At 40.6% G+C, this 27859-nt stretch overlaps 1 protein-coding gene across 1 annotated transcript; it reads left to right on the top strand.

The window, feature by feature from the left end:
- Positions 1–9593: 9593 nt before the first annotated feature.
- LOC136175918 (olfactory receptor 6B9-like) lies at positions 9594–17463 on the top strand. Its single transcript, XM_065946105.1, has 3 exons — positions 9594–10520; positions 10875–10910; positions 17119–17463. Exons 1-3 carry the CDS (start codon positions 9594–9596, stop codon positions 17461–17463), a joined length of 1308 nt encoding a protein of 435 aa, XP_065802177.1.
- The last annotated feature ends 10396 nt before the right edge of the window (positions 17464–27859 follow it).

The following is a 27859-nucleotide window of genomic DNA, read 5'->3' as shown; positions in this document are numbered from 1 at the left end:
GACTGAGCGACTTCACTTTCCCGCATTGGAGAAGGAAATGACAACCCACTCCAGTGTTCTTGCCTGGAGAATCTCAGGGATGAGGGAGCCTAGTGGGCTGACGTCTATGGGGTCGCACAGAGTCGGACACGACTGAAGTGAGTTAGCAGTAGCAGTAAGTATTTTCCTACTGGATTTTATAATTATTTCACCTAGCTTCATTTTTACTAAAGGGTATTAATAAATTGATATATTATTTAAACTTTCTCTTTGTTTTTATAAAAATAAAAATTTAAAAATTTCTCTTTGTTCTGGTTCATGAATTTTAGCCCAGAAAATATGATCCCACGAATGCTTTATAGATGACACCAAAATTCTACCTATCAATATATTTACGTTTGTTAATCTTATCTCTAATAGAAAAACATTTAACAGGAAGTTGAGAAAATCTCCATATATCGGACAGTAACCATCATCTGCTGTCACAACACTTGCCGTTTTCAAAGAGAGAAATATACAGAGGGGATATAGAGGGCAAAGACACATTTTATCACATGTTAGATCTGTGTCCTCAGTCTCTTAACTGGTGATCAGGCTGGACCAGATATGAAACATAAGCTCATTTCTTTTCTTTTTTAAAAAATATTTATTTATTTACTTGACCATGCAGGTCTTAGTTGCAGCTCGTGGGATCTTCAATCTTCATTTGACATGAGGGATCATTTTTAGTTGTAGCATGGAGGATCTATAGTTGTATCATGCAAACTCTTAATTGAGGCATGTGGGATCTAATTCCTTGACCAGGGATTGAACCCAGGCCCCCTATATTGGAATCTCAGTCTTAGCAACAGGACCACTAGGGAAGTTTCCATAAGGTCATTTCTTGTTTTACTGGTCGAACTCCTAGAGTTTGAACAGTCTACAGCAGTCTCCTTATACTTTCCCCCAGTGTGTGTGTGTGTGTGTGTGTGTGTGTGTGTGTGTGTGTGTGTGCACGTGCGCATGCAGTCTCTCAGTCATGTCCAACTCTCTGCGACCCCCCTGGACCGTAGCCTTCCAGGCTCCTCTGTCTGTGGAATTTTCCAGACAAGAACTAGAGCCAAGACAAAAGAAGTTAAAAGTTAAAGAGTCAAAATTACCTAATGGCTCAGTTGGTAAAGAATCCATGTGCAATGCAGGAGACCCCGGTTCAATTCCTGGGTCGGAAGATCCGCTGGAGAAGGGATAGGCTACCCACTCCAGTATTCTTGGGCTTCCCTTGTGGCTCAGCTGGTAAAGAATCTGCCTACAATGTGAGAGACCTGGGTTTGATCCCTGAGTTGGGAAGATCCCCTGAAGAAGGGAAAGGCTACCCGTTCCAGTATTCTGGCCTTGAGAATTCCACGAACTGTTTAGTTCATGGGGTCACAAAGAGTCAGACGTGATTGAGCAACTTTTAAAAAAAAAAATTGCTTTACTGACCAAAACTTGATTCCCTACCCCTGTGTGCAATTGTTTCTTTGATGTTCAGGGGTGGGGGAAGTGGAGGTGGAGATGTCTTGATCTCTTGAGTCAGGGAATTGGAGGTGGAGATCTCTTGATCTCTTGAGTGGGGGAAGTGGAGGTGGAGATCTCTTGATCTCTTGAGTGGGAGAAGTGGAGGTGGAGATCTCTTGATCTCTTGAGTGGGGGAAGTGGAGGTGAAGAGAAAGTTCTCTTTGGCACTTAGTGTGTACTGTTAACACTACTAAATACTCTTTTGGGTATTTTGATCATCTCACCAGCACCCCCTTTGAATAATGTTAATGTCTTAAAGTAATAAGTCATGAGTAATAGTTACTTCCCAGACAACCAGAGAGTGGAAGAAAATCAAGCTTTAGAACGAAGATTAGGATAAATTACCAGATTGATATTACATAAAATTGTTACTATTCTGTTTCTCCAACTGATAATTACCCTGTCTAGTGACCCTAGGAGGTCACTAGGGAAATTTCTTTAACTTCTTCATCTTTATTGCTCTTGAAAATCGTATAGCATTTGTGAACCAAATCCCCAAGGATGTGTCTTTTAAAGAACAGTTGCCTCTACTGAGCAGTTGGCTCATTGCATCCTGGAATTGTCCAGCTCTAGGTTCTGCCTGAATGAGGTCTGTGGGAAGAGTCAACATATAAAACCAGCCCAAGTTCAGTGGCAGAGAAACAGAACAAGGGCAAGAAGAGAGGAGTAGGAAGAGGCACACATTGAATAGATACAGAGAAAAAGCATATAAGACAGAAAAAAAACAATCTCTCCCACCATGGGCTCTTACCATCCAAAAGGGGCCATCTAACAGGCCCAGAAGTAACTTTTGAATTTTGGACTTAAACGTCTTGTCACACATATGTATTGAGTTGATTTTGCCTCTTCTTTGAGTAAATAGAAGAAAAAAATTTCCGTTTCTCTATAATCCATCTGGACCCTAGTATCTTTCCCAAGTGAGGAGAATTACAAAGTCATGGAACTCTTGAGTTTCACAGAGAAGCAATTTTCAAGGATTTAGATTAGGTTATTCCAAAACTTCTCCTTTATTTCCTTTCCCTTCCCCATTTTCATTTTTATCCCCTAACTTCAAGTCCTTTCAGGTGAAGAGGAAAAGACTCACAGGGGTGGCACAGGTGATTTTCCAAACACCTCTCCACTGGTCAGCATACTGGACAACTGAACCAAGATCTCCAAGCTAGATTCAACCAAGATGACCTACTTCACTTGAGTTCCTAAAGCAAAAAAACGGAGTGCACCTTGGTGAGACATCTGATCTTAATAAACATCACAAATTTATTTGCTTGTTTAGTGACAACCATGCTTCAGGAACTAAGTTAGACACCTAGAGATAAAAACATGACCAAGCTGAAAATAGTGTAAGATTGGTATTTTCAAGGCATCCATAAATCTAGTAGTGGTGATAAGTAAGCAAAATGATACATGTTATCATGATATGATGCTCTGTAGTTCAAAATGTTACAAAATCAGCTGGAACGATGGGTAGGGGACAGCAAGGGGTGGTTAGGCATAGTTTGATAGGGAGGATGAATCTGAATAGGCATTTACCAGGTAGCAAGATTTAGAGTGAATTTCAGGTAGAAGATAGAGTATGTGCAACTGCATAGAGTCTTGAAGGAGGATATTGCACTAAAAAACATAAAATTCTTCAGTGGAGCTTGAGCTTGGATTGAGTAGCTGAGAAAGAATATTAAGAATGTGGGAGTCAGACCCTGAGGCACTTGCTATGTGATGTAAGGAGTTCAGTTGGTACAGTATGGTCACTGAAGGATTTGAACTGGAGAATCACTTATTTATGCTTATATTTTACTATATATTTAGTCTGGAAACAGGATACTATTTAGTATCTTTGTGTGTTGTCTCATATAGGCAACAGACACTGTATGTTCCCAGTCCTTTGGAGTGCAAGCCCACTCTACCTCTTCTGAAACTTGAACTTTTTATTTTCCTTTCCATCTACCTTCCCCCTGAATTGAACAAACCACTTCCCTCTATTTATAATATTCCTCTCGTTCTCATCTAACTTCCTCTTCCTTCTTAAGAAAATCTTTTTCCCATCTGTAGTATCTTCTAAGTAATACACATCAATCCATTTCTTTGATTCAGTAGGTGAGTCCATCCTCCTTTCTGAGCCAACATTCTTTTCCTAACAGACTTTCAGCTAGGAAATGGTGGCTCAGTGAAACATGACAAGTCAGTGGCTGGGTGAGAGGTCAATATAGAGTGGGGAGAGGTCACATTGATTTAGATACATGTAAGGGTCAATGAGGGTTGGGGGAAGGATCATCATGAGTATTAGGATGTTTGGAATATTACATGGACTTAGGACGCATGTTGCTCAAGAAAAGAAAATTAGGCAAACCAGATTTTGGAACTTTAGACTGATCTCTAAAAGCTCAGATGGAGTGTGAAGGCTAAATTCAAAAGTGAGAAATTTGTGCAAGAAAGGCTTGATTGAAAAGGAAATTGATGCCAATATGGTCAAGACCAGGGATCAGGAGAATGGGTGGTACAGAAAGTGGGAAAGAGCAGACTAGGGATGCACAAAATTGGGGACATTAACTGGGAATATGGCAGTGGAAAGAGAGGAGGGAAACAATAAGTAAAGAAAGAGGAATGCTACATAGTAGAAAGAGTATAGGCTTTGGAGACCTACAGTGTTAGGTTATAATTCCATCTCTACCACTTTTTACTTGTATGAATTTAGCCAAATTGTTTACCTAGTATCTGTAATGGGGAACCAATAATATCTATCAGGTTATTGTGAGAATTGAGTGAGATGAAGTATAGGAAAGACTGAGTACAAATTCTGCCATATAATAGACACCCAGCAATCAGTGAATATTTTTATTATTGGACTGGTTATACAGGCGAAGGCAGGGATGAGGATGAAGATGATAAAGACCAAGCAGGAAAACTGCGTGAGCTTTCAGCAGGGAGAAAGTATAGGACAGTAGTCTCATGTGGGACTCATGTGTGCTCAGAATGGTGGGTGTATGCAGAGATCCTGGTCATGCCAGAGGCAATACTGTACTGGCTCAAAGTTTTAAGAATAAAACGTGGATCTTAAAAATCAAGGGAGTTCATAGACCTAGAGATTATCATGCTAAGTGAAGTAAGCCAGAGGGAGAAAGATAAATATGATATTGCTTATATGTGGACTCTAAGAAAAAAAGAATGATACAGATGACCTTATATACACAACAGAAATAGAGTCACAGACATAGAAAACAAATTTATGGTTACCATAGGGGGAAGGGGAGGAAGGGATTAATTAGGAGTTTGGGATTAACATATACACATTACTATATGTAAAATAGATAACCAGCAAAGACCTACTGCACAGCACAGGAAACTATACTCAATATTTTGTAATAACCTATAAGAGGAAATAATCTGAAAAAATAGATATATATGTATATATAACTGAATTCTTTTGCTGTGGAGTGAATTAACAACTTGAATTGACCATATTACTGAAAATCTACTATACTTCAATAAAAAAATTAAATTTTTACTATCTTTTAAAGAAAATCAAGAGGGTTCAGGCTAATGTTAGAGAATATGTAAATGGAACTCATTTTGTTTTCCATATGATGTCAGTGAGACAAGAGGTACTCTGTCAGAAACAAGGAGAAATACTGCATGACATCCCTTATATGCAGAATCTAAAAAAATGAATACAAATGAACATATTTACAAAGGAGAAACAGACTCACAGCAAACTTATGGTTACCAGGGGGGAATAATGTGGGGAAGGGATAGCTAGGGAGTTTGGGATGGACATGTACACATTGCTATATTTAAAATGGATAACCAACAGAACCTACTGTATATAGCACAGGCAACTTTGCTCAATGTTATGTGGCAGCCTGGATGGGAGGAGAGTTTAAGGGAGAATAGATACATCTATGTGTATGACTGAGTCCCTTCACTATCCACCTGAAACTTATCAGAACATTGTCAATCAGCTGCATTCAAATATAAAATAAAAAGTTAAAAAAAGAAGTATTTTGTCAGATGTTATAGGACTCAGTGTATCAGAAATGGGGAGAACTAGTAGAAAGGTATAGGAAACAGTGAGGAGTAACTGTGTATAACCTCATCTTCCAGCCTTGTCTGGATCCATTTCTTTCTTCCAGGCTATCAGTGCTTTCTAGTCAAAATGCAAATCATCCCATAACCAGCATTTTAATGTTTTATTCTGTGCCTTTGCATTTGCTTTTTGCTCTCTTTGGTATTTCTCCTTCCCTCCAAAACTCTACGATGCTTCATTTCAGTTAAAATGGCACTTTTTAATGACATCTTTCAGGGTTCTTTTAACAAAGAATTGTTCTACCCTGGATTCCTAACACTCAGTATCCTATCATGATGCATACTGCATTATACTCTGATTTTCTGACCCCTTCTCTGTCCCCTTTACTAGACTGCTCCAATGTCTATTTATCTTGGTGTTCTCAGTGCAGGGAACTACTTGACCCACAGTAGAGTTAAAGGTGTGGGGACTAGGGTGAGCAGATTGAGAAACTAAGTAGTCTTTTCAAATGGGAAAAACCTGAATATTACCACAGAGGTAGTAACAGTAGAAAGTAAAGGAAAGGAAAGAAAGGGCTTGATGGATGGTACAGTGTTCTGAAGCAGATACAAAAATATGATCAGAAAAGAAGGATTATGTTTAGGAAGAAGAATAACTGATTGACCATTCTTAAAAGTTGTCAGAAATGACTCAGATAAGAACCAGCCAGAAGAGTTCTTAAAACATCAGTAAGATTAGGTTAGTCAACTGCTCAGAACTTTCCAAAGTGGCTCCAATCCACACAGAGTAAAGGCCAACATGATTACAAAGGCTTGAAAAGCCCATGGTGACCTGCTCATCATCACCTGTCCTTACTTCTCTGACTTCATTTCTCCCACTCACTCTACTCCAACCATACTAGATCTATTCTCTTTTTTTGGAAAACTATTTCATCAGACAGTCAGATGACTGTTAGCAGATGACTGCTCAATGAGGCTTACCCTGACCATCCTGTATAAAACATGAACCCACTACACTGCCATACACTCTTAATTTCAGTTACTTTGCTGTGATTTTTCCATAGAATGTGTCAACTCCTACATTTATATCCATATTATATTTATTCAAAGTCTTGAGAAAGACTGAATTTACTGCCTGTATCCCTTCACTAGCATGTAACTTCTTAAGATTAGCAGTTTTTTGCCTTTTTTTTTTTCTTTTCTGTGTTCAGTGAGCTGTTTCAAGCATCTAGAATAGGGCCTGGCATGTAATAGATGCTCAATGAATGTCTGTGTAAAGAATTTAATATACAAAAAGAGATGGGATTTCTGACAACAGCTTCCTGAAAAATGAGATGTAGAACAGATGGAGGGATAAGATGTAGAACAGATGGAGTCTTAGATAAGAATTAAGGAAAGAATGAGCAGAGATGTCAGAGTTTAGCATAATGATTTGGAAGTGGAAAACTGAATAAGATATGCATCAATAGTCTTGTTAGTCTTTATAAGAGGAGAAATTGTCTGCTGAGAGTTGGAGAAGAGAGTGGAATAGCAGATTAGAGATCAAAACCAAGAAATCTTTGGGAAATGTGGAGAGTGAATCAATTTAAAACATAGTGTAGAATACTAGCCATTGTCTGTGGTTCAGTTGAGCTACATAACTATAAATTTATGTTGATATCATTTGTCCCGCTTTGTGATTTTTCTCCAGTAGGACTCACTTGCCCAGGTGCAGATAAAGCCTTATTGCTTTCTTTGAAGGCACCACTGAAGGCAATGTTAAGATCTTCTTCCCAGGGGCTACCTATCTTACTTGTGGCTGTAACACAGAGTACTGTAATGGCTTAAATTCTACCTTTTCATCTTCATACTTTCAAAATGCCATATGGGACCAAGTCACCAATGAGCGTGAAGTAGATCTTTATCTTATGTGCTTAGTCACTCAGTCTGTCACTCAGACTCTTTGTGGCCCATGGATTGTAACCATCAGGCATCTCTCTCTGTGGGATTTCCCAGGTAAGAATACTAGAGTGGGTAACCATTCCCTTCTCCAGGGGATCTTCCCCATCCAGGAATAAACCCTGGTCTCCTGCATTGCAGGCGGATTCTTTACCATCTGAGCTACCAAGGAAGCCTAGATCTTTATCATAACCACTAACAATTCTATAAATTGTCTGCATCCATAATTTGTTGAATTTTTTAGCATTATAACCTTATTTTAAGGGAATCAAAGTTTGGTAACTTGAAGTTTGCATCAGACTATAAAGTTAATAAGAGAGAAATCATGGACTAGAATTCAGGTCTTCCAATTATTTGTCCCACTCTTCAGCAGTTTCCTTAATGCGGTACCTTCTGAATATTGGGCTTTCTTTTGTCCATATCGAGTCTCTTGTTGCATTACTCTTTTGTGTTCTGTTATTCCTGAAATATCAGACAAAAGTGAGTGTGCATTTACATGTTAAAATTCCTTCATGACCTTGTTCTATAATTGATAGGATTTAGGCTATGTGCTTCCATATTGTTTCACTCTCTTAGGCAAATTGATCTCCCTGAGAGAGTTGTTAAGCTTAATTAAAGGATAATGCTTTTGAATGGAGAAAGAAGTCAAATTTGAATCCATTTTATTGTAATTTTCCCAACACATATAACCAACTACTTTATTAGAGATCTGGGGGGGGGGGTAGGGGGGTTAGGCTACAAAGTACATATAAATCAGAAATAATTACTAAATATTTGCGTGTGAGTGCTCAGTCGCTCAGTCTGACTCTTTGCAACTCCATGGACTGAGGCCACTAGGCTCCTCTATCCATGGGATTTTCCAGGCAAGAATACTGGAGTAGGTTGCCATTTCCTACTCCAGGGGATCTTCCCAACCCAACAATCGAACCTGCATCTCCTACATCTCCTGCTTAGGAAATTTCAAATCTTATTCTTCTTTCCATTTCCCTGATTTCTATTGGGCTTCTCAAAGAATATGTTTCTCTTTTAAGATTCATTTAATTTATAATCTCAACCCAATTTTTATCTGTTCTTTTACTTCTGTCTCCACTTATGAAGAAAGTATTTTTAAATTTCCTTAGATTATATATTGTGCCCTGGGAAGCCCAGGACCCTTTCAAATTGTCAAATCTCCTGACTTCCCACTCCCAAGGCAGCTTCTTAAATGCAACTTGCCCTCAAGTAGTGTCCATAATAAGGAGTCTCAGAGTCAGGAAGTAGATATAATTAGTCAAGTAGAACTTCTTCCAGAAGTATAAAATATTTGAGCCAGTCTTTGAAGAAGATGTAGATGAATTATACAGATTAATTTGAGATCAACTGTGAACTATTCTATAAATATATAACTAGTAGATATGTATATATAATATTACATATGTATAAATAAAACTATTATGTATAACTTTTACATATGTGATTATTAGCATTAGTGTTATTAGAAGTCATCTAAAACACAAAAATATATTTAATTATTCTAAGAGGGTAAACATTTCTTTATTCAATTTTTTTAAAGCTCTGGACCTAAAAATAGGCAGTGAATTATTAAGTACTGTTGCCAGTGTCTTCAAAAGACGTAGGGCATAGCTGAGGAGTAGACCAAAGTCAGCAATTCTTCTAGCCAGGAGGGTCTTTCCTAGTTGACATTCTGCTTCCATTTTCTCCAGACTTCAAACTTCCTCACTTCCTGGACAATCCCTGGCACTTTCTCTAATTGTGATGATTTCCTACCTTATAGCTAGCTGCCCCTGAAATCTGTGAATATGATGATAAGGAAAGGATTTTCTCCTAGTTCTACCTGGAGGCCTCTTCAGATCCAAAGGCCTGAACCCTGAATCTGACCTCACGATTCTACTTTGAGATTCTTAGCTTTGTGTCTCTGTTCTATTTGTTTTCAGGTCCTGTTCTGACACCTGATTTTCTGGAGAAGATGCTGTGGCCTCTAGTGACCCAAACTATACCCCAGAACCAGACTATGATCCTAGGGTTATGTTTAATGTAGCCTGAGGGCCCCTTGCTCCAGTGTGAATTCACTCTTCAATCTGGTGCTGCCATCACTAAATCTTTTGTCTTTTGATGTCCTAATTATGTGGAAGGAAAATATCACTCATGTTAGTGAATTTGTCCTGGTGGGCTTCCCCACTTACCCTTGGCTGCAAGTTCTGCTTTTCCTCCTCTTCCTCATCACCTACCTGTTTGTGCTGTTGGAGAATGCAGTCATCATCCTCACTGTCTGGGTAACTGGATCCCTGCACAAGCCCATGTATTACTTTCTGGGCACCATGTCCTTTCTGGAGACCTGGTATATATCTGTCACAGTCCCCAAGATGCTGGCTGGATTCCTGCTTTGTCCCAATACCATCTCCTTCTCGGGATGCATGACCCAACTCTATTTCTTCATGTCACTTGCCTGTACTGAGTGTGTGCTCTTGGCTGCCATGGCCTATGACCGTTATGTGGCTATATGTTGGCCTCTTCGCTATCCGGTTATGATGACCACAGAACTTTGTGTTCAGCTAACCATCAGTTCCTGGCTGAGTGGCTTTACTGTCTCCATGGCAAAAGTATACTTCATCTCCCAAGTTTCCTTCTGTGGTAATAATATCTTGAACCATTTTTTCTGTGATGTTTCCCCCATCCTCACACTGGCTTGCATGGACTCGTCTGTGGCAGAGATGGTAGACTTTGTGCTAGCCATCATCATCCTTGTGTTTCCTCTCTCAGCCACCATCCTTTCCTATGCCTTCATTGTCTCTGCCATCCTGCACATTCCTTCAGCCACTGGGCAGCGGAAGACCTTCTCTACCTGTGCTTCTCACCTTGTAGTGGTAGTCATCTTCTACACAGCCGTGATCTTCATGTATGTCCGACCTCGGGCCATTGCTTCATTCAATTCTAACAAATTGATCTCAGCCATATATGCAGTCTTTACTCCCATGCTCAACCCTATCATCTACTGCCTGAGGAACAAGGAGGTCAAAAATGCCATCAGAAAAACCATGGCAAGTGGCCAAGCCTTTTTCTTGAGAGATTCTCTTTGCTGAAGAAATTCAGATTTCAGATTTTCTTCTTTTTTTCATCATCTGCCATGATAAACATACTGACTTAATACAATAATTAAGGAATAAGAGGCTATATATCAAAGAAAATCCCATTTTCTTTCTTGTATTAATTAAATTCTTTATTTTAGAAGGCAAAGAGTTAAATAATCAAAACTCTAAAACACATACATTAGTAAAATCATTAAAAAATAATTTTATTTTTCAAGAAGATATTCAGAAATAGTTATACAACTAGTTTTTAGAGTTTCATTAATGACATTTTTCCAGTTTAATTTTGTTTTGTTTTAAAAGCTGTTTCTATCTTAGGAGGCACATACAAAAAGAAGTTCTGCAATAGTCAATGTAATGATCTGTTGCTTGCTTCCTAGTGGGTTAGGGAACTTGTTCCTTTTTTAATCAATTGACCTTAATGATATTTCATTTAATTGCTTTTTAAAATCTATGAAAAAATGAGAAAGAAATACCTTTCAAATACAAGACAGCGTGCAAAACTTACCTTGGTAGAGAGAAAACAGGATTTTATATACATATATATGTATACATACATATATATAATATCTTGGCCCATTTTATAATAAAACCCACTTATAAATGTATTATATGATATGTAATATATATTTTTATAATATAAAATACATACAATGTAAATTTTCCTACAAATGGGATATATTTATAAAATACATAATTTCACACTTTAGTTCTCTTCCTTTATTGGAACTTCTACATATATAATTTTGGGGGTGTTATAGTTGAGGGTTAGACTCAGAAAAACTAGAAGCAGTTCATTAAAGCCACCTAGTTTTCAGGTAAAGTAAGCATTGGCATTGACAAGAGTCATGAAACTGCTTTTGTTAGGTGGTACTTGTCCTGGATGTATAAGATTTTTCCAAGTTTCCCAGAACATCTACCTTCTAAATTTTTTTTTTAATTTTGTAATGGTGAATGCAATATGCTAAGAAGTATTACATGCTTTCATTCAGCTATTATAAAATGATAGAGGAAAGATGAATTCTGTCTGGCTTATCAAACATATTGGATGAGTGAATTAACAAAATATGTTCTCCCAAGAGTTTAAGGATGGCAGGCATGCCATTTCACCCTAACAACTTGGAAGCCACATTTCATAAGTTTCAATTGGATTGTTAATTTATATGCTACATTTGTTTTGTTTTGACTTTTGTATTAAGTTTTTATATAAGATCAGATGAGAGGCTTTCCTGTTGTCTCAGTAGTAAGGAATCTGCCTGCTAAGACAGGAGACACAGGTTTGATCCCTGATCCAGGAAGGTCCCACGTTTTGTGAAGCAACTAGGCTTATGAGACACAACTATTCAGCCTGTGCTCTAAAGCCTAGGAGCCACAACTACTGAACCCACCCACAGCAGCTACTGAAGCCCACTTCAATAGAGTCGAGTGCTCTGCAACAGAAGAAGCCACAGCAATGAGAAGCCCACCTACTGCAACTAGAGAAAGCCCAGGCAGCAATGAAGAACAAGCACAGCCAAAAATAAATAAATTTAAGAAAAAATATCCGATAAGATTGTTTTAATTTGGTTTTATAAACTGTGGTAGTTTTCAACTTATCTAAACTTGATTTATTTTCCTGGCCCTCATGATTTTTAGTCTAACCACTGTAATTTCTAGTAATATCCCTCGTAACTCAGTCAGTAAAGCATTCGCCTGCAATGCAGGACACCTGGATTCAATTCCCAAGTCAGGAAGAATCCCTCGGAGAAGGAAATGGCAACCCACTCCAGTATTCTTGCCTGGGAAATCCCATGGACAGAGGAGCCTGACAGTCTGCAATCCATAGGATCTCAAGAACCGGACATGACTGAGAGAGACTTAAGTACCACCACTACCACTTTTCTTTAGTCAAAAGGTAGTGGTATGGGTTATGGCCCTCACATAAGCACTAAAAACAATATAAGATACTTTATCTTGAATCATATAATTCCTGAGCCAAGTGTTAGACTTCTCAGTCTTTTTGTCAAAAGACAGCAGTATATATTTATGCTTGAAAACCTATATTAATCATTATTATACAATTAATGTTTTTTGAAATCACACAGGTTTCTCTGTTAGCTCAGAGGGTAAAGAAACTGCCTGCAATGCAGGAGACCTGAGTTTGATCCCTGGGTCATGATCATCCCCTGGAGAAGGGAATGGAAATCCACTCCAGTATTCTTACCTAGAGAATTTCATGGACAGACCACAGGGTTGAAAAGTGTCAGACATGACTGATCAACTAACACTTTCTGCTTTGAAATCTGAGATTGTTTTTTATTCTAAAAATATTTTAATTAATTTTTAATTAATTTTAATTAAGCAGCTGTAGAATTACTTTTATTATAACCTCAACCATCATCTATATTTATAAACTGACGTTCCTTTTCTGGTTTAGATCACCTGATTTAAACATTTTCTGTGTAGCCATTAGGTCATGTGTTATACAAATCCTCTGTGTCCTTACTTATGTTCTATTTTACTTGATGAATTGTATTTCCAAGGGAGGTATTTTATTGTCCATACAACAGTACATTTTTCTCTCTCCTTTGTTATTTTTTGCTTTTAATATTTATTTTACTTTAACATTTTTAATATTTTATTTTTAAATGTTTAAATCATACAGAAAAGTAGAGAAAATAGTATAACTGAAAACTTTGTCCACAATTCAGCTTTCTTAAATTAATGATTAAAGACTGTACATACTACTAGGTGAAGTAAGTCAGACAGAGGCGAAATAGTCTATGACATCCCTTATATGTGGACTCTAAAAAGAAACAATACAAATGATCCTTACTTACAAACCAAAGAGACTCACAGACTTAGAAAATGAACTTGTGGTCACCAGGCGAAGGAATAGTTAGGGAGTTTGAAAAGGTTATGTACACACTGACCATTAGGGATGGTTTAAAAAGGATAATCAACAAGGACTTACTGTATAGCACATGGAACTCTACTCAATGTTATGTGGCAGCCTGGATGGGAGGGGGTTTTGGGGGAGAATGGATACATGTATATGGGTGGCTGAGTCCCTTCGCTGTTCACTTGAAACTATCACAACATTGTTAATCAGCTATGCCCCAATACAAAATGAAAAAATCAAAAAAAAGGAAAAAATTTGTACATGGATTTTATAATTATATTGCCTGTTTAATATTGTACTCCAATTATAGTTATGCTACTATATTCAAAATCAGAAGAGTGGTTTTCAAGAAGGAAAGATGGAATGACTTGTAGCTGACTAGAAATCTTCAGAGAAGGATGGAAATAGGTAAATGTTTACCTGGACAACCATCAGACAGTGAACCAGAAAAAGTAAGATAGATTGCCAAAGATGATGGTAGCAGAAAGTTTTCCAGGTAACTAAATTGGTAAAATTTCCCCTTTGTTGCAGGAAAAAAATGTATTGACTGTATAAGTAAGGGTTCAATCAGATAAAGCAGACCCAGTAGAAGATGTGTATTAAAATATTTATTACATGGAACTAACTTATGAAACTGTGGGAGTTGGCAACACAAATTTGAAATTCAGAGGGCAGGCTGTCAGGAAGGGTAGCCTGGAATTCTTGGGCATGAGATTAAGCTACTTCTCACAGGTGAAATTTCTTCGCCCTCAGTCCTCTTAAGGCCCTTCACTTGATTGAACAAAGTTCCTCTAAATTATCTAGAATAATCTTTTGTACTTAAAGTGAACTGAACATGGACTTGAATCACCTCTAATAAAATACCTTCACAGTCACACCTGGATTAGTGTTTGATTGAAAAACTGGGAAATAAAACCTAGCCAAGTTGATACATAAAATTGGTCACCACGGTCTTCCTTTGTCAACTTAGAGCTCACATTTATCTCCTTAAATCATGCAATCTCCAAAATAAAGACAATAACAAGGTCATTCTTCCACCTAACACAATACAACTATCCTGTGTAAAACCAAATCTACGCTAATCCTTTCTCCAGAAGCTGCAAAATCCTTGGGGATGTATGTATGGGTATACATATATCTATAACAAAATTAATATTTTTAATATTAAACTATCACAAATTTTATTTCATTTATGCAACTGGTCACATGGTCTTTACTAATGTTTGTAATCATCTTAAACAACCCGTTCCATAGTCTCTGCTCTCAAAAAACACCTCAGCTGTCCACTGTTCTTTGCCCCATATGGTGACTGAAATCTTCATTCCTGAAGGGTCTGGGCTATTAGAAATCCTGCCTGAACCAACTTGTTGTAATTTTCCATTAGCCATGGTGCTAAGAGAGTCCCTAAGGGATTTCCTGAATCCCAGTCATACTCTTCCCAGTAACATGAGTGAATGCCATGAGCATGGACACATTGCTGTATTTCATTTTCTGTGAAACACACTTCATTTATTGATCAGAAGCAATGCACTGTGGAAAAACTACAAGAATGGATAAATCATTCTGTAAATCCACAGATGGTAGCTTTGACAGAAGTACTGCATTTAGGGAAGGCAATACTATATCAAAAGTTAGTCTCTATTCCAGGAAGAACATAGTGTTGCCCCTTCCATGTTGGAAGTGGTCCAACGTAACCAGTAATCATCAGGTAATTGGCAGGAAATGTTGCCATATTAGGGATTCAATGTTGGTCTCTACTGCTGACAGATTGGACACTAGCTCTAGCCAGGTCATCCTTAGCAAGTATACGTCAATGATTCTGAGCCCATGCATAAATTCCACCCCTACCATCCTGGTCATTTCACTTATGAGCCCACTGGGAAATGACAAAAGTGGCTGGGGAAAAAGACTATTATCCACAGAACAAGTCATCCTATCCACTCATTAAAACAATAATTTTTTGATGAGGTCAACTTTCGGTGAGTATTCACATGGAACACAAAATATCTTAATGATTTTTTTCCCATTCAGTTCAGTTCAGTTCAGTCCCTTAGTCATGTCTGACTCTTTCCAACCCCGTGGACTGCAGCACACCAGGCCTCCCTGTCCATCACCAAGTCCTGGAGCTTACTCAAACTCATGTCCATCGAGTCAGTGATGCCATCCAACCATCTCACCCTGTCATCCCCTTCTCCTCCTGCCTTCAATCTTACCCAACATCAGGGTCTTTTCCAATGAGTCAGTTCTTTGCATCAGGTGCCCAAAGTATTGGAGCATTTCAGCTTCAGCATCAGTCCTTCCAATGAATATTCAGGACTGATTTCCTTTAGGTTGACTGGTTTGATCTCCTTGCAGTCCAAGGGACTCTCGAGAGTCTTCTCCAACACCACAGTTCAAAAGCATCAATTCTTTGGTGCTCAGCTTTCTTCATAATGCAACTCTCACATCCATACATGACTATTGGAGAAACCATAGCTTTAATTAGATGGGACCTTTATTGGCAAAGTAATGTCTGCTTTTTAATATGCTGTCTAGGTTGGTCATAGTTTTTCTTCCAAGGAGCAAGAATCTTTTAATTTCATGACTCCATTCAGAGAAGTATAATCACATTTCCTCTTCCCTGACTTCCTTGTCTCCAATTTTTGAATCATGCTGCTTGTAAATCCTGGACCATCCAGAAAAACCATTGATTAAGTATATGGATTCATACTTTTGATCATTTCTCTTACTAGGCAAAATGGACAAACAGGTACCCTGGTCAAGATTCTATCCATTGGGACAAATTACCTTTACCATGGTCCTTCAGCAATGCACTGGAAAGCGGCTGTGCTGCTGTAGCTGTCCACTTTAGGGTAGCTCCTTCACGTTGTGCAGAATCATCTGTAAACCATGTCCAGGTTTTCCCTTCCTTAGCCAACTAACTGGTCACAAAGAAGTCCCCAAGATGTTGTATGTGTGGCCTTGGAGATAGAAGGTAATTTAGCAAGAATAAGAGCCACGGGCATTTGGGCCACTTCCCCATGCAACTTATGTCTTCATGGCCTGTTCAAGCCCCATGTCATACATACCACTTCCATTCTATAACAGGGCACTACTGTCCATGTCTAACCCTATATAGCTTGGTGGGTCAGATAACACCCAATTTATAATGGCAGCCAGGTCCCTCATGGCCTATGGTTAAGTGTTCATTGTCTGACAAAGCCCAATAGTAAGCTAAAAGCTGTTTCTCAAAAGGAGAGTAGTTATTCACAGAGATGTTAGGGATTTGCTCCCAAATCCTAAGTGCTTGTTCTGTGATTCATATGAAAGGGTTTCCTAAAGGTTCTAAACAGCATCCCTTCCAACACCAGTGCATCCGTTGGATCATACGGCCCATAAGACGGAGAATCTTAGACCTGTGGCAGAGCCTTTTCTTATTCTGGACCCTGCTTTTTGAGTCATTTGGTAGATGAGCTGGAATAGCTCACCCACGTGAGGAATATTGCCTTTAAAACCAAAGCAGCATACTAGATGCTACCCCTCATTTTTCCTTTACCTTACAAAGGATGTCTCGACACGCCCCTCACTGTAGTGGTGGCCACCCCAGCCTGAACCCGGAGGTGTGATGCCCCCTTCCCTCCCTGGCGCCGGCTTGTGCTCCGTTGAGGCAGTGGCCTCTCTGCCGCACCTCTCTGCTGGCAGCCCTCACTGAGCCTAACCTGTCAGGCCACTGCTCCCGTCACTCACCCACTGCGCAAGCAGGCAGGCAGGGCTCCGCTCCGGGAGCGTCAGCTCCGGGGCCACCTCGGCACTCCTGAGGCTGGCTGCTGGGGCCAGCAGCAGGCTGAGCCCACAGTGCCTGTTGCCTCAGACAGTGATCATGATTGCCTGACGTGTCAGCCATCTTTATGTGGCCACCATGTTGTCTGCAGCCTGCACGCCTCGGCCACCAAGGGCTGGAGGACGACACTGCTGGAGCAACCTGGTGCTCTGGACTCGCCGGCTTTCTGGAGTCGCACCTTTCTGCTCTGGGTGCAGTGGCAGTGAGGCAGGCACCAGCTATTTGCCTGCACTCAGCGGCGCAGTGAGCCGTCACCGCAGTGAGCCCCTCCCCCAAGCAGGCGACTGTTCGTGAGTAACGGTCAAGTAGCTGCCGTTATTGGCCCTGCTCAGCCATTGGTCAGTGCCGAAATGGGCCCCTCCCCCTCTTGCTTATAAAGGGAGCCCCAATTCAGACTGAGGGAACGACTAGCTGCCCTTATTGGCCCTGCTCAGCCATTGGTCAGTGCCGAAATGGGCCCCTCCCCCTCTTGCTTATAAAGGAAGCCCCAATTCAGACTGAGGGAAAATATTCTTTTGAGACTGCTAGTCTGCCCTCTGGGTCTTCCCAGGTGGTGCAATGGTAAAGAATCCTCCTGGAATGCAGGAAACACAGATCTGATCCCTGGATCCGGAAGAACAGATCACCTGGAGAAGAAAATGGTAGCCCATTCCAGTATTCTTGCCTGAAAAATTCCCACGGACAGCGAAGCCCGGAGGGCTATTGCCCATGGTGTCGCAATAAGTCAGACACAACTGAACACACAGTCTGCCATTTGCTCAGTCTGCTAGCTTCTGATTAAAGTTGTTATTCCTTGTTTAAACAACTCATCTCTCAATTATTGGTCTGTCATGGAGCAAGCAGAACAAGCTTGGGCTTGGTAACAACACCGCTAAACACCTAGAAATTTCACTTCAGTGGAAGGTACTTGAATTTTTGTCACATTTATCTACGATCATCTGATAGGTAAATGTCTCGTTGAAATGTCTAGAGTAACTGCTGCTTCCTGGTGTTGTTGTTCAGTCGTGTCCAACTCTTTGCCACTCTGTGGACTGCAGAATGTCAGGTTTCCCTGTCCTTCATTATCTCCTGGAGTTTGCTCAAATTTATGTCCATTGAGCCGGTGATGCTATCTAACCATCTCATCTTCTCCCACCCCCTTCTCCATTTGCCTTCAATCTTTCCCAACATCAAGGTCTTTTCCAATGAGTCGACTCTTTTCATCAGGTGGCCAAAGTACTGCAGCTTCCTTCAGCTTCAGCATCAGTCTTTCCAATGAATATTCAGGGTTGACTTCCTTTAGGGTTGGTCTGATCTTGCTCTCCAAGGGACTCTTAAAAATCTTTTCCAGCACCACAATTCAAAAGCATAAATTCCTCGGCACTCAGCCTTCTTTACATTTTGTCTCTCACATCCATACATGACTACTGGAAAAACCATAGCTTTGACTATAAGGATCTTTGTTGGCAAACTGATGTCTTTGCTTTTCAATACATTGTCTAGGTTAGTCATAGCTTTTCTTCCAAGGAGCAAGCATCTTTTAGTTTCATGGCTATAGTACCATCTGCAGTGATTTTGGAGCCCAAGAAAATAAAATCTGTTACTGCTTCTACTTTTTCTCCTTCTATTTACCATAAAGTTATGGGACCAGATGCCATGATCTTAGTGTTTTGAATGCTGAGTTTTAAACCAGCTTTTTCACTCTCCTCTCTCACCCTCATCAAGAGGCTTGTTAGTTCCTCTTCACTTTCTGCCATTAAAGCAGTATCATCTGCATACCTAAGGTCATTAATTTTTCTCCTGGCAATCTTGATTGCAGCTTTGATTTATCCAGCCATGCATTTTGCGTGATGTGCTCTGTATATATGTTAAATAAATAGGGTGACAGTAAACAACCTTGTTGTACTCCTTTCCCAATTTGGAACCAGTCAGTTGTTCCAGGTAAGCTTCTAACTCTTGCTTCTTGATCCACATATAGGTTTCTCAGGAGACAGGTAAGGTGGTCTGGTATTCCATCTTTTTAAGAATTTTCCACAGTTTGCTATGATCCACATGGCCAAAGGCATTAGGGTAGTCAATGAAGTAGATGTTTTTCTCCCTTGCTTTCTCCATGATTCAATGAATATTGGCAATTTGATCTCTGGCTCCTTTGACTGTTCAAAACCAGCTTGTACATCTGGAAGTTCTCGGTTCACATACTACTGAAGCCTAGCTTAAAGAATTTTGAGCATAACCTTACTAACATGAGAAATGAGAGCAATTGTACAGTAGTTGGACTGCAAGGAGATCAAACCAGTCAATCCTAAAGGAAATCAGTCCTGAATATTCATTGGAAGAACTGATGCTGAAGCTGAAGCTCCAATACTTTGGCCACCTGATGCAAAGAACTGATTCCTTGGAAAACATCTTTTTGCTGGGAAAGATTGAAGGCAGGAGGAGAAGGGGATGACAGAGGGTGAGATGGTTGAATGGCATCACCAACTCAGTAGACATGAATTTGAGCAAGCTCCAGGAGGTAATGATGAACAGGGAAGCCTGGCATGCTGCACTCCATAGGGTCGCAAAGAGTCAGACATGACTGAGTGACTGAACTGAACTCAACTGTCCAGTAGTTTGAACATTCTTTGGCACTACCTTTCTTTGGGATTAGAATGAAAATTGACCTTTTTCCAGTCCTGTGGCCACTGCTGAGTTTTCCAAATTTGCTGACATATTGAGTGCAGCATTTTTACAGCATCATCTTTCAGGATTTGAAATAGCTCAGCTGGAATTCCATCACCTCCACTAGCTTTTTTTGTAGTAAAGCTGCCTAAGGCCCACTTGACCTCACCATTCCATGATAAGAAAAAACAATAAGCATAATATCTTTGTAATAGAGCAAGCCAAGTGCAGCTCTTTGCATGAGGCCATTGCTGTGCATTATTCTTCCCCTCTTCCCCTACAGTGTTACCAGGCAACAGTTGCCATGGGACTGGTAGTGAGAGGGTAACAGGCAGGAAGGTCAGGGGCCTTTACTTTACTAACTATGTTAGTTTTCTGCATGTTGAGTTTTAAACCAACATTTTTACTCTCTTCTTTCACTTTCTTCAAGAGGCTCTTTAGTTCTTCTTCACTTTCTGCCATAATGGTGGTGTCATCTGCATATCTGAGGCTATTGATATTTCTCCTGGCAATCTTGATTCCAGCTTGTGCTTCATCCAGCCTGACATTTCTCATGATGTACTCTGCATATAAGTTAAATAGGCAGGGTGACGATATACAGCCTTGTCATACTCCTTTCCCCATTTGGAACCAGTCTGCTGTTCCATGTCTAGTTCTAACTGTTGCTTCCTGACCTGCATACAGATTTCTCAAGAGGCAGGTTAGGTGGTCTGGTATTCCCATCTCTTTCATAATTTTCCACAGGTTGTTGTGATCCACACAGTCAAAGGCTATAATGTTGTCAATAAAGCAAAAGCAGATGCTTTTCTGAAACTCTCTTGCTTATTTGGTGATCCAGCAGATGTTGACAATTTGATCTCTGGTTCCTCTGCATTTTTTAAATCCAGCCTGAACATCTTTAGGTTCACAGTTCACGTACTGTTGGAGCCTTATGGACACATGATTTTGATTAGCTTTTAACTTGGTTTAATGACTATTTTGTCTTAACATCTGTAACTGTAAAATGGGGTTTGTTTCTAACCATCTGAAACTTTTAGTTACAAATGGTTGCTTAAACTCCTGTGACTGGGACAGCTTCCTCCAATTACTACTTGGCGCCCCTGCATCAGAGACCTTCAATATGAGGGTAAGGAGAATATGTTGCTTCACCAATTTAGGGACAATGCCCCTTATCAGCTCAGAAGCAGTTACAGAATGAGAATGACGCCCCTTTCCCTAGGCAACATAATTCTCCTAAAAGAAAAGAGGGGGATGAAAAGGTAACAGGGAGGAAGGCCAGGGGTCTCCAAACAGAGAAAACAGGCTGCAAGAGTTAGACATTTTTGTCTCTCCCTTAAGTGGCAGGAGGAAACAAACTCTCCAAGGAAAAGTTTTTCTTAAGCTATGTTAATGAAACTATGTGTTTGCTTTGGAATTTGCCTTTCTTCAAAATGGGTCCGCCGAAGACTAACTTTTTTTTTCTCCTCAAACCTTGGGCTGGTAATAGCTCAACAAACCAGTATTCATATCAATTGTTTCATGGCTGGGGGATGACACACCTCGTGCCATTCTATCTCAAAAATGCATTTTGTGGGAGAGAGGCCCAGTGAAACTCCCTCAGCCTTGAGCTGTCTCTCTTATCTAATTAATAACTTTCTAACAGACATAAAACAACTTGCTAGGACTAGCACAGGGGGCAGTCTCCATCCCCCTTCTGATGTCTATGTCAGAAGCTTTCCTGTTCCTTTTTCACTTTAATAAAACTCAGCTACACAAAAGCTCTTGAGTAACCAAGCCTGGTCTCTAGTCCCGAAGCTGAATCTTCTTTGTAGGCCATGAATCCGACACTGTTCACCCTAAGCTGTCTGTAGCTGTCATTCTTGGCCATTGGTCAGCACCACGTGGGCCCCGCCCATAAGCAACCAACCATTAATGAGCCATGTTAGTGAGGAATTCAGCCAAAGGTCCAGTGGGAGTGGTGGTTGTCAGTTGAAGAGTGAGGTAAAGGGGGGATCCTGGCCTTCTCACTAGGGTCTTCCAGCTCGCCTGGCCTTGGGCCAATGAGTGAGTTGAGAGGCCACAGAATGAGGCTGGGGGTTATGTCTTACAGGTCTCCAGAGCCCTCATCAAGGCTACCCACTGGCTTGGCCCAGGCCTTGAGGTAGTGGTAAGCTTCTCCCCCATCCCTGTTTCTGTGACCTAATAGCAGTGGCAGTCTGCCTGGGTTCACAGTCTATGGGACCTGGCTGATCCCCCAACCCCACTCCACTGTTTAGGGGGCCTGAGAGCCAGTTGAGTCCTGGGTGCCTGGCTCCCTCAGTGATGACAGCTGGGCAAGGTCTGGGGACCTGGACCTGAGGAAGGTACCAGCTGAGATCTGCCTTCTCTTAGCCAGGACCAGGACCTTGGCAGGGGAGAGCTGTGCCTTGGCACCTTGCCTTTCTTGTCAGATCAGAAAATGACATTTGTTTGGTAGAGATTTACTGGAATGTCATTTGCTGACCATGACTTAACCTCAAGAACAAAGGATTTGAAACCAAGAAGTTATTTTCTAAGAACATCATCATCCACTAACCATCAGTCTCTGTGAGTCAGACTGCTATGCTTACTGCTTTCACTCCTCCACCCATTACAGCAGCCACATTCAACTAATCTTTGATGATTAAGATATGATGATGGCCATGCCACATGAGATCCCACTATTCCCATTGCATTTAGAGATCCCAGTTCAGTGGTAGCCGCTCCCACTATAATTTCTGACCTACACAGAAGACCAACCACAGGGCCCTTAAAGGATGCTGGGTCTTCTCTCATAAATTTGTTTCTCACAGTCATAGTGAAAGATATATTCTCCCAGAGTGGGTGAGCAGGTCTTATTTGATAAACCCATTGAACAGTTTATCTCCCAAAGCTTTTGGACAACTTATTCTATAGTATATAAATGTAAATCTTACACTTTAAATTCTATTTACTGTAGTAGACCTACCCTTGGGCTCCTGTTTTAGCCAGCCAACTAAACGATCTGTAGAGCCTTTTCTAACCTCTTGAGCTGAAACACTGAATCCAAGGTCTCTACTTAGTGGGCCATATCAATGAGTTTAGCCTGATCTAACTTTTTTTCCTCCCACCATAATTCCATACCCATGAGCTCCATCCCCACACTTATTTCCCAGATTTCTGTCTGTATACATCAGAAAAATCATGCTGCTCCTTTGATATATAGCAACTCTCACTCTTTGAGTTTGCTGGAACTTGAGTTTACTTACAAGTTTGGAAGCAAAGAGGGAAGGTGAGAGTGGTCCCTGAGGAGAATCTGCTGTGTCTTAATGGCAACAACCTCAGGGGCATTTATTACACATTTCTAAGGCAAATGAGGGCCAAACTCTCATGAAACAGCTTATTATTGGTCAAAAAATTAGCAGAACAATGTCTTCAGAGTCATGGGAATCTATTTGCCCCTAGTCCAATTGTCAGGTTCCCATTCTTCCCTAATCAATACCTTCACTTTAGAAGAAGACACCCTGGAAATTTAGGAATTCAATTTGCATTATAATTCAACTACTAACAGACTGAGACTCTGGGTTTGGTTTTGAGAAAGCTTAGCTAGAGGTTTCTTTAGGGCCATATGAGGAGAATAACATGTCTACCGTTTTCCTCATACTTGAGAGTCATTGAGGCAAGATCTGTAGGTCTTCTGACTCAGCAAACGTCCACTCTTTGAACAAGAAATGCTCTCCTCTTCTTGGAGGTAATTATGAATTCCCTGCCCTCTAATACCCTTCCCAGGGAGCAGAAGGAAATATGGAGTGATGACTTATAGATCCCACTTTATCTTAAGAAGAAGATGACTAAATCATATTAATACAGACCACTAACATGTGTGTGTGTTTGTGTGTGTGTTTCTAGGAAGAGCTTGGTGGTGTGCTATTGTGGAATCTACAGAAATCCACCTCCTTCACAAGCTAGACTGTCTAGGATCTTCTGTATTAAGATGTGAGCTTTGACTACAGTTTTCAATATCTTCCCCACAACCATATAAGTAGGGCAGAAACTACATATTTTCCACAGCGGGGTCACTTAGCCTGGCACCATAGCTGGCACAAAGTAGAAATTAAATAACGTTTGATGAATTCATAAAGAATCTCAGCATCAGAGAAAACATTTAATGGACTAAAATAGAGGCCACCAGCACTAAGTTCTAATCACCTGACTTAACTGAGCAGCAGTGAACTCATAAAACTGACATTTAAAGATACACACGTCCTTTCTCTGACTACATCCAGGATTATCACTTAACAGCTCTTCCACTGCCACCCCCTGACCCAAGTCATTGGCTCCTTTCTGGGTCCCTGCAACAGGTTCCTAACCAGTCTGCTTGCTTCCTTCTGGTCCCTGTAAAGTCTTTAACAGAGTAACAAAGCAAAGTCTTTAACAAAGTGACAATTCCTCTTAAGCAAAATTCAAATTATTTCAATTTCCTATTCAAAGACCCCCAGTCATTCCCCAATTCACTTAGAACAAAAGTCGAAACCTTCACAGTAGTTCTATGTGCTTACTCCGCTTCCTCTCTGACCTCATCTCCTACTCCATCCAACCCAGCTTGCTCACTCCAGTCCAGCTCCATTGGTCTCCTTGTTTGCCTACCTCAGCTTGACCTCAGAACCTTTTCAGTGGCTCTTCTCTCTGTCTAAAATGATCTTCACAGTTTTGCTCAAAGGACATTTTCTCAGTAAGCTGTGCTCTAACCCTTCTATTTAAAGTTAACAATTTCTCCCAACATTCTCTGTTCCTCTTACCTTTTTTAGCTCCAAAGCACTTGAAAACTCCTAATATACAATGTAACACTTATGATATTTTATTTCCTGTTCTCCACCACCTAGAAGGTAACATCCCTAAGAAAGGATGGTTGGTTATTTTTTTCTATATTATTGCTATATAATGTTGTGTTCAGTGCACAGTTGAAGTTAATACAAATTGAATGAGAAAAAAAAGACAGAATAATGGGAGGAAAACAAAGCATGAAAAGTTAGGGTTACATATTGAATGAGAGAAAAAAAAAAAAACAACTATGGAGGGAAAACAAAGCAGGATGCGCTATGTGCTTTAGTCTTAATTAATTTGCTCTGAGATACTCACTGGTGCTCAGTGCAGCAGATCCCTCCAGAGGAAAGACTGAGATAGAGTCCTGCTTTCACAGCTCTCCTGAGACCTCATTGGGTCTTCTCAAATCCCTGTGAATTTGGCAGAGATGCACAGTACTAGCCCAAGGCCTGGTCATTAGGTGTGAACTCAGGGATTGTAAATAGGAGCACCCCCTCCATGTTTTTTCTACTGGGGTGCAGAACTCATTTATTGAGAGATGAAAGAAGAGTTAAGAGGTCAGGTATCACATCCAGGAGACTTATTAGAAGTCCTATCTCCCAGCACTTCCAGGAAGGGATCAATTCAGCTGGGGAGAGAGTTCCTTTTAAACAAAGCTTCTGAATAGAGGGGTAAAGTCATTGTCATCATACAGGGAGGCAGAAAAGCCACCCCCAAGGACAGGCCCTGTCTCACGGTGGCCCCTGAGAAAGTGAGGCCAGGCTGTGCAGGCCTTCCTTTGGGTCCTCTTCCTGGATCATCTGCACTGGTTTTCCTTAATTTAGTTTTTCCTCCACAGCCAAATAGGAGTGAAACTGTTTTTAAAAGTTAAGCATTTACCTTAGTTAGACAATTGCTTAATGGCTAGGAAAATTCCTTCACCAGGTGACTGGGTCAGAGACACAGCCTGTCTTAACCCTTCTCATAAGAGAGGGGACAGGCTGTTTCAGGTTCCTATGAGACCCTTCTCTCTGAAGTGGAGGTCATTCAAAGACCAGGTGGCCCATCCCAGGGAGGCCCTGCAAAGCCAAGTGGGTGGGAACACCCTGACCCACTGATCCCACATACCTCCTCACAGCTGGTCCCCTTCATGCACTGGTACAAAATCCACTTTATTTACTCACCAATTTCTAGTTTCACTTCTTCACTCTCCAAATAAGACACACAACCAACAGTGAAGTTGACCAGCAGTATCTCCTGTCTATCAGAGGTAAGGATTTTATCTCTGTTTGGGGGGTATTATGAGCTTTCTGTAAGTGAATGATCAGGAAATGGGAGCAGGACCCTAGTTAGGAAATGTAGATGGTTAGGAAATGTTATTTGTTCCCTAGGTCTTGCACATGTCATTAATGTTGGTCTCATTTATTCAACAAATAATCATCAAGGATATTCTCTAATTGAGGAGCTGTGCCATATACAGAGCAAACACTGTGAATAGGACATAATCCTTATGCTTAAAGATTAGCATTAAAATATTTGACTGCAATAGTCTGGGAAGCTGCTTACTCTGAGAGAAGCAAGGCAAACTTCTGGGAGGTAGTAACAGAGATGTTCTGAAGTACCAGGAAGTTTTAACTGAGAAAAAGGATTAGAGCATGAGGAATGGGAAAGGGGAAAGAAATGGCACTTTCTAGGAAGAGGAGCTGCAAGTGCAAAAGCCTAGAGGCAAGAGGAAACACAATTTCCTAGAGAATTCAACTGAATCAACATGGAGGGATTTGGGGCCCAGATAGGGACGGAGGAGGGTGCAGAGGCTAGGACCCACAGGCAGAAATGAGGCAGGGGAGGTCAGCTGGCCAGATGATGAACTGATTTGGAGGGCAATCGATAAAGTATGTTAATAGCCAAAAGGGAGGAACAACTTAAACGTCCACTGACAGATGAATGACTAAAGAAAATGTGATATAAATATAATGGAATTTTATTCAACTATAAAGAGAAAGAAATCTGGTCCTGTGCTACAACATGTAAGAAATTGGAATACACTGTGTTAAGTGAAGTCAGCCACAGAAGTCTAAATACTACACGATTCCTCTTATGTCATCTAAAGTAGTCATATTGTAGCAGAAAGAATGGCGGCTTCCAGGGGCTGCTGGGATGTGGAAAAGAAGAGCTGCTGTTGAGTGAGTGTAAAGTCTCAGTCATGCAAAATGAGAAAGTTCAGGAGATCTAGTGTACAACAGTGTGCTTATAGTTGGCTGTACTGGACACTTAGAACTTTACAAGAGCAGATCACATGTTGTTTGTTTTTACCACCAATTAAAAAAGAGAGTAATTGAACAAAATTCTCTGTAAACTGGTTTCTATATAGTGCTCATACTTTACATTTATTGAGAATCTATCAACATTCAGAAAACTAAGATCATGGCATCTGGTCCCATCAGTTCATGGCAAATAGATGGGGAAACAGTTTTTTGTTTTTTGGGGGGGGGTTATTTTGGGGGGCTGACTTTATTTTGGGGGGCTCCAAAATCACTGCAGATGGTGACTGCAGCCATGAAATTAAAAGATGCTTACTGCTTGGAAGGAAAGTTATGACCAACCTAAACACCGTATTAAAAAGCAGAGACATTGCCAACAAAGGTCCATCTAGTCAAGGCTGTGGTTTTTCCATTGGTTACGGGTGGATGTGACGGTTGGACTATAAAGAAAGCTGAGTGCTAAAGAATTGATGCTTTTGAACTGTGGTGTTGAAGAAGACTCTTGAGAGTCCCTTGGACTGCAAGGAGATTCAATCAGTCCATCCTGAAGGATATCAGTACTGGGTGTTTATTGGAAGGACTGATGTTGAAACTGAAACTCCAATACTTTGGCCACCTGATGCGAAGAGCTGACTCATTTGAAAAGACCCTGATGCTGGGAAAGATTGAAGACAGGAGGAGAAGGGGATGACAGAGGATAAGATGGTTGGACGGTATCACCGACTCAATGGACATGAGTTTGGGTAAACTCAGGGAGTTGGTGATAGGGAGGCCTGGTGTGCTGCAGTCTATGGGGTTGCAAAGAGTCAGACACGACTGAGCAACTGAACTGAGCTGAACTCTGTGACTATAGCCATAAAAATATGTTAAAATATGACATATAAAATAGTTATAAAAATTAAAAAATCACAGGGCCACTGAA

The sequence above is a fragment of the Muntiacus reevesi genome, chromosome 9 (genome assembly GCF_963930625.1).
Source record: "Muntiacus reevesi chromosome 9, mMunRee1.1, whole genome shotgun sequence".
NCBI classification, from domain to species: Eukaryota; Metazoa; Chordata; class Mammalia; order Artiodactyla; family Cervidae; genus Muntiacus; species Muntiacus reevesi.
The sequence above is the reverse complement of the archived record's forward strand: the minus strand, read 5'-3'. Positions and strand labels throughout refer to the sequence as shown.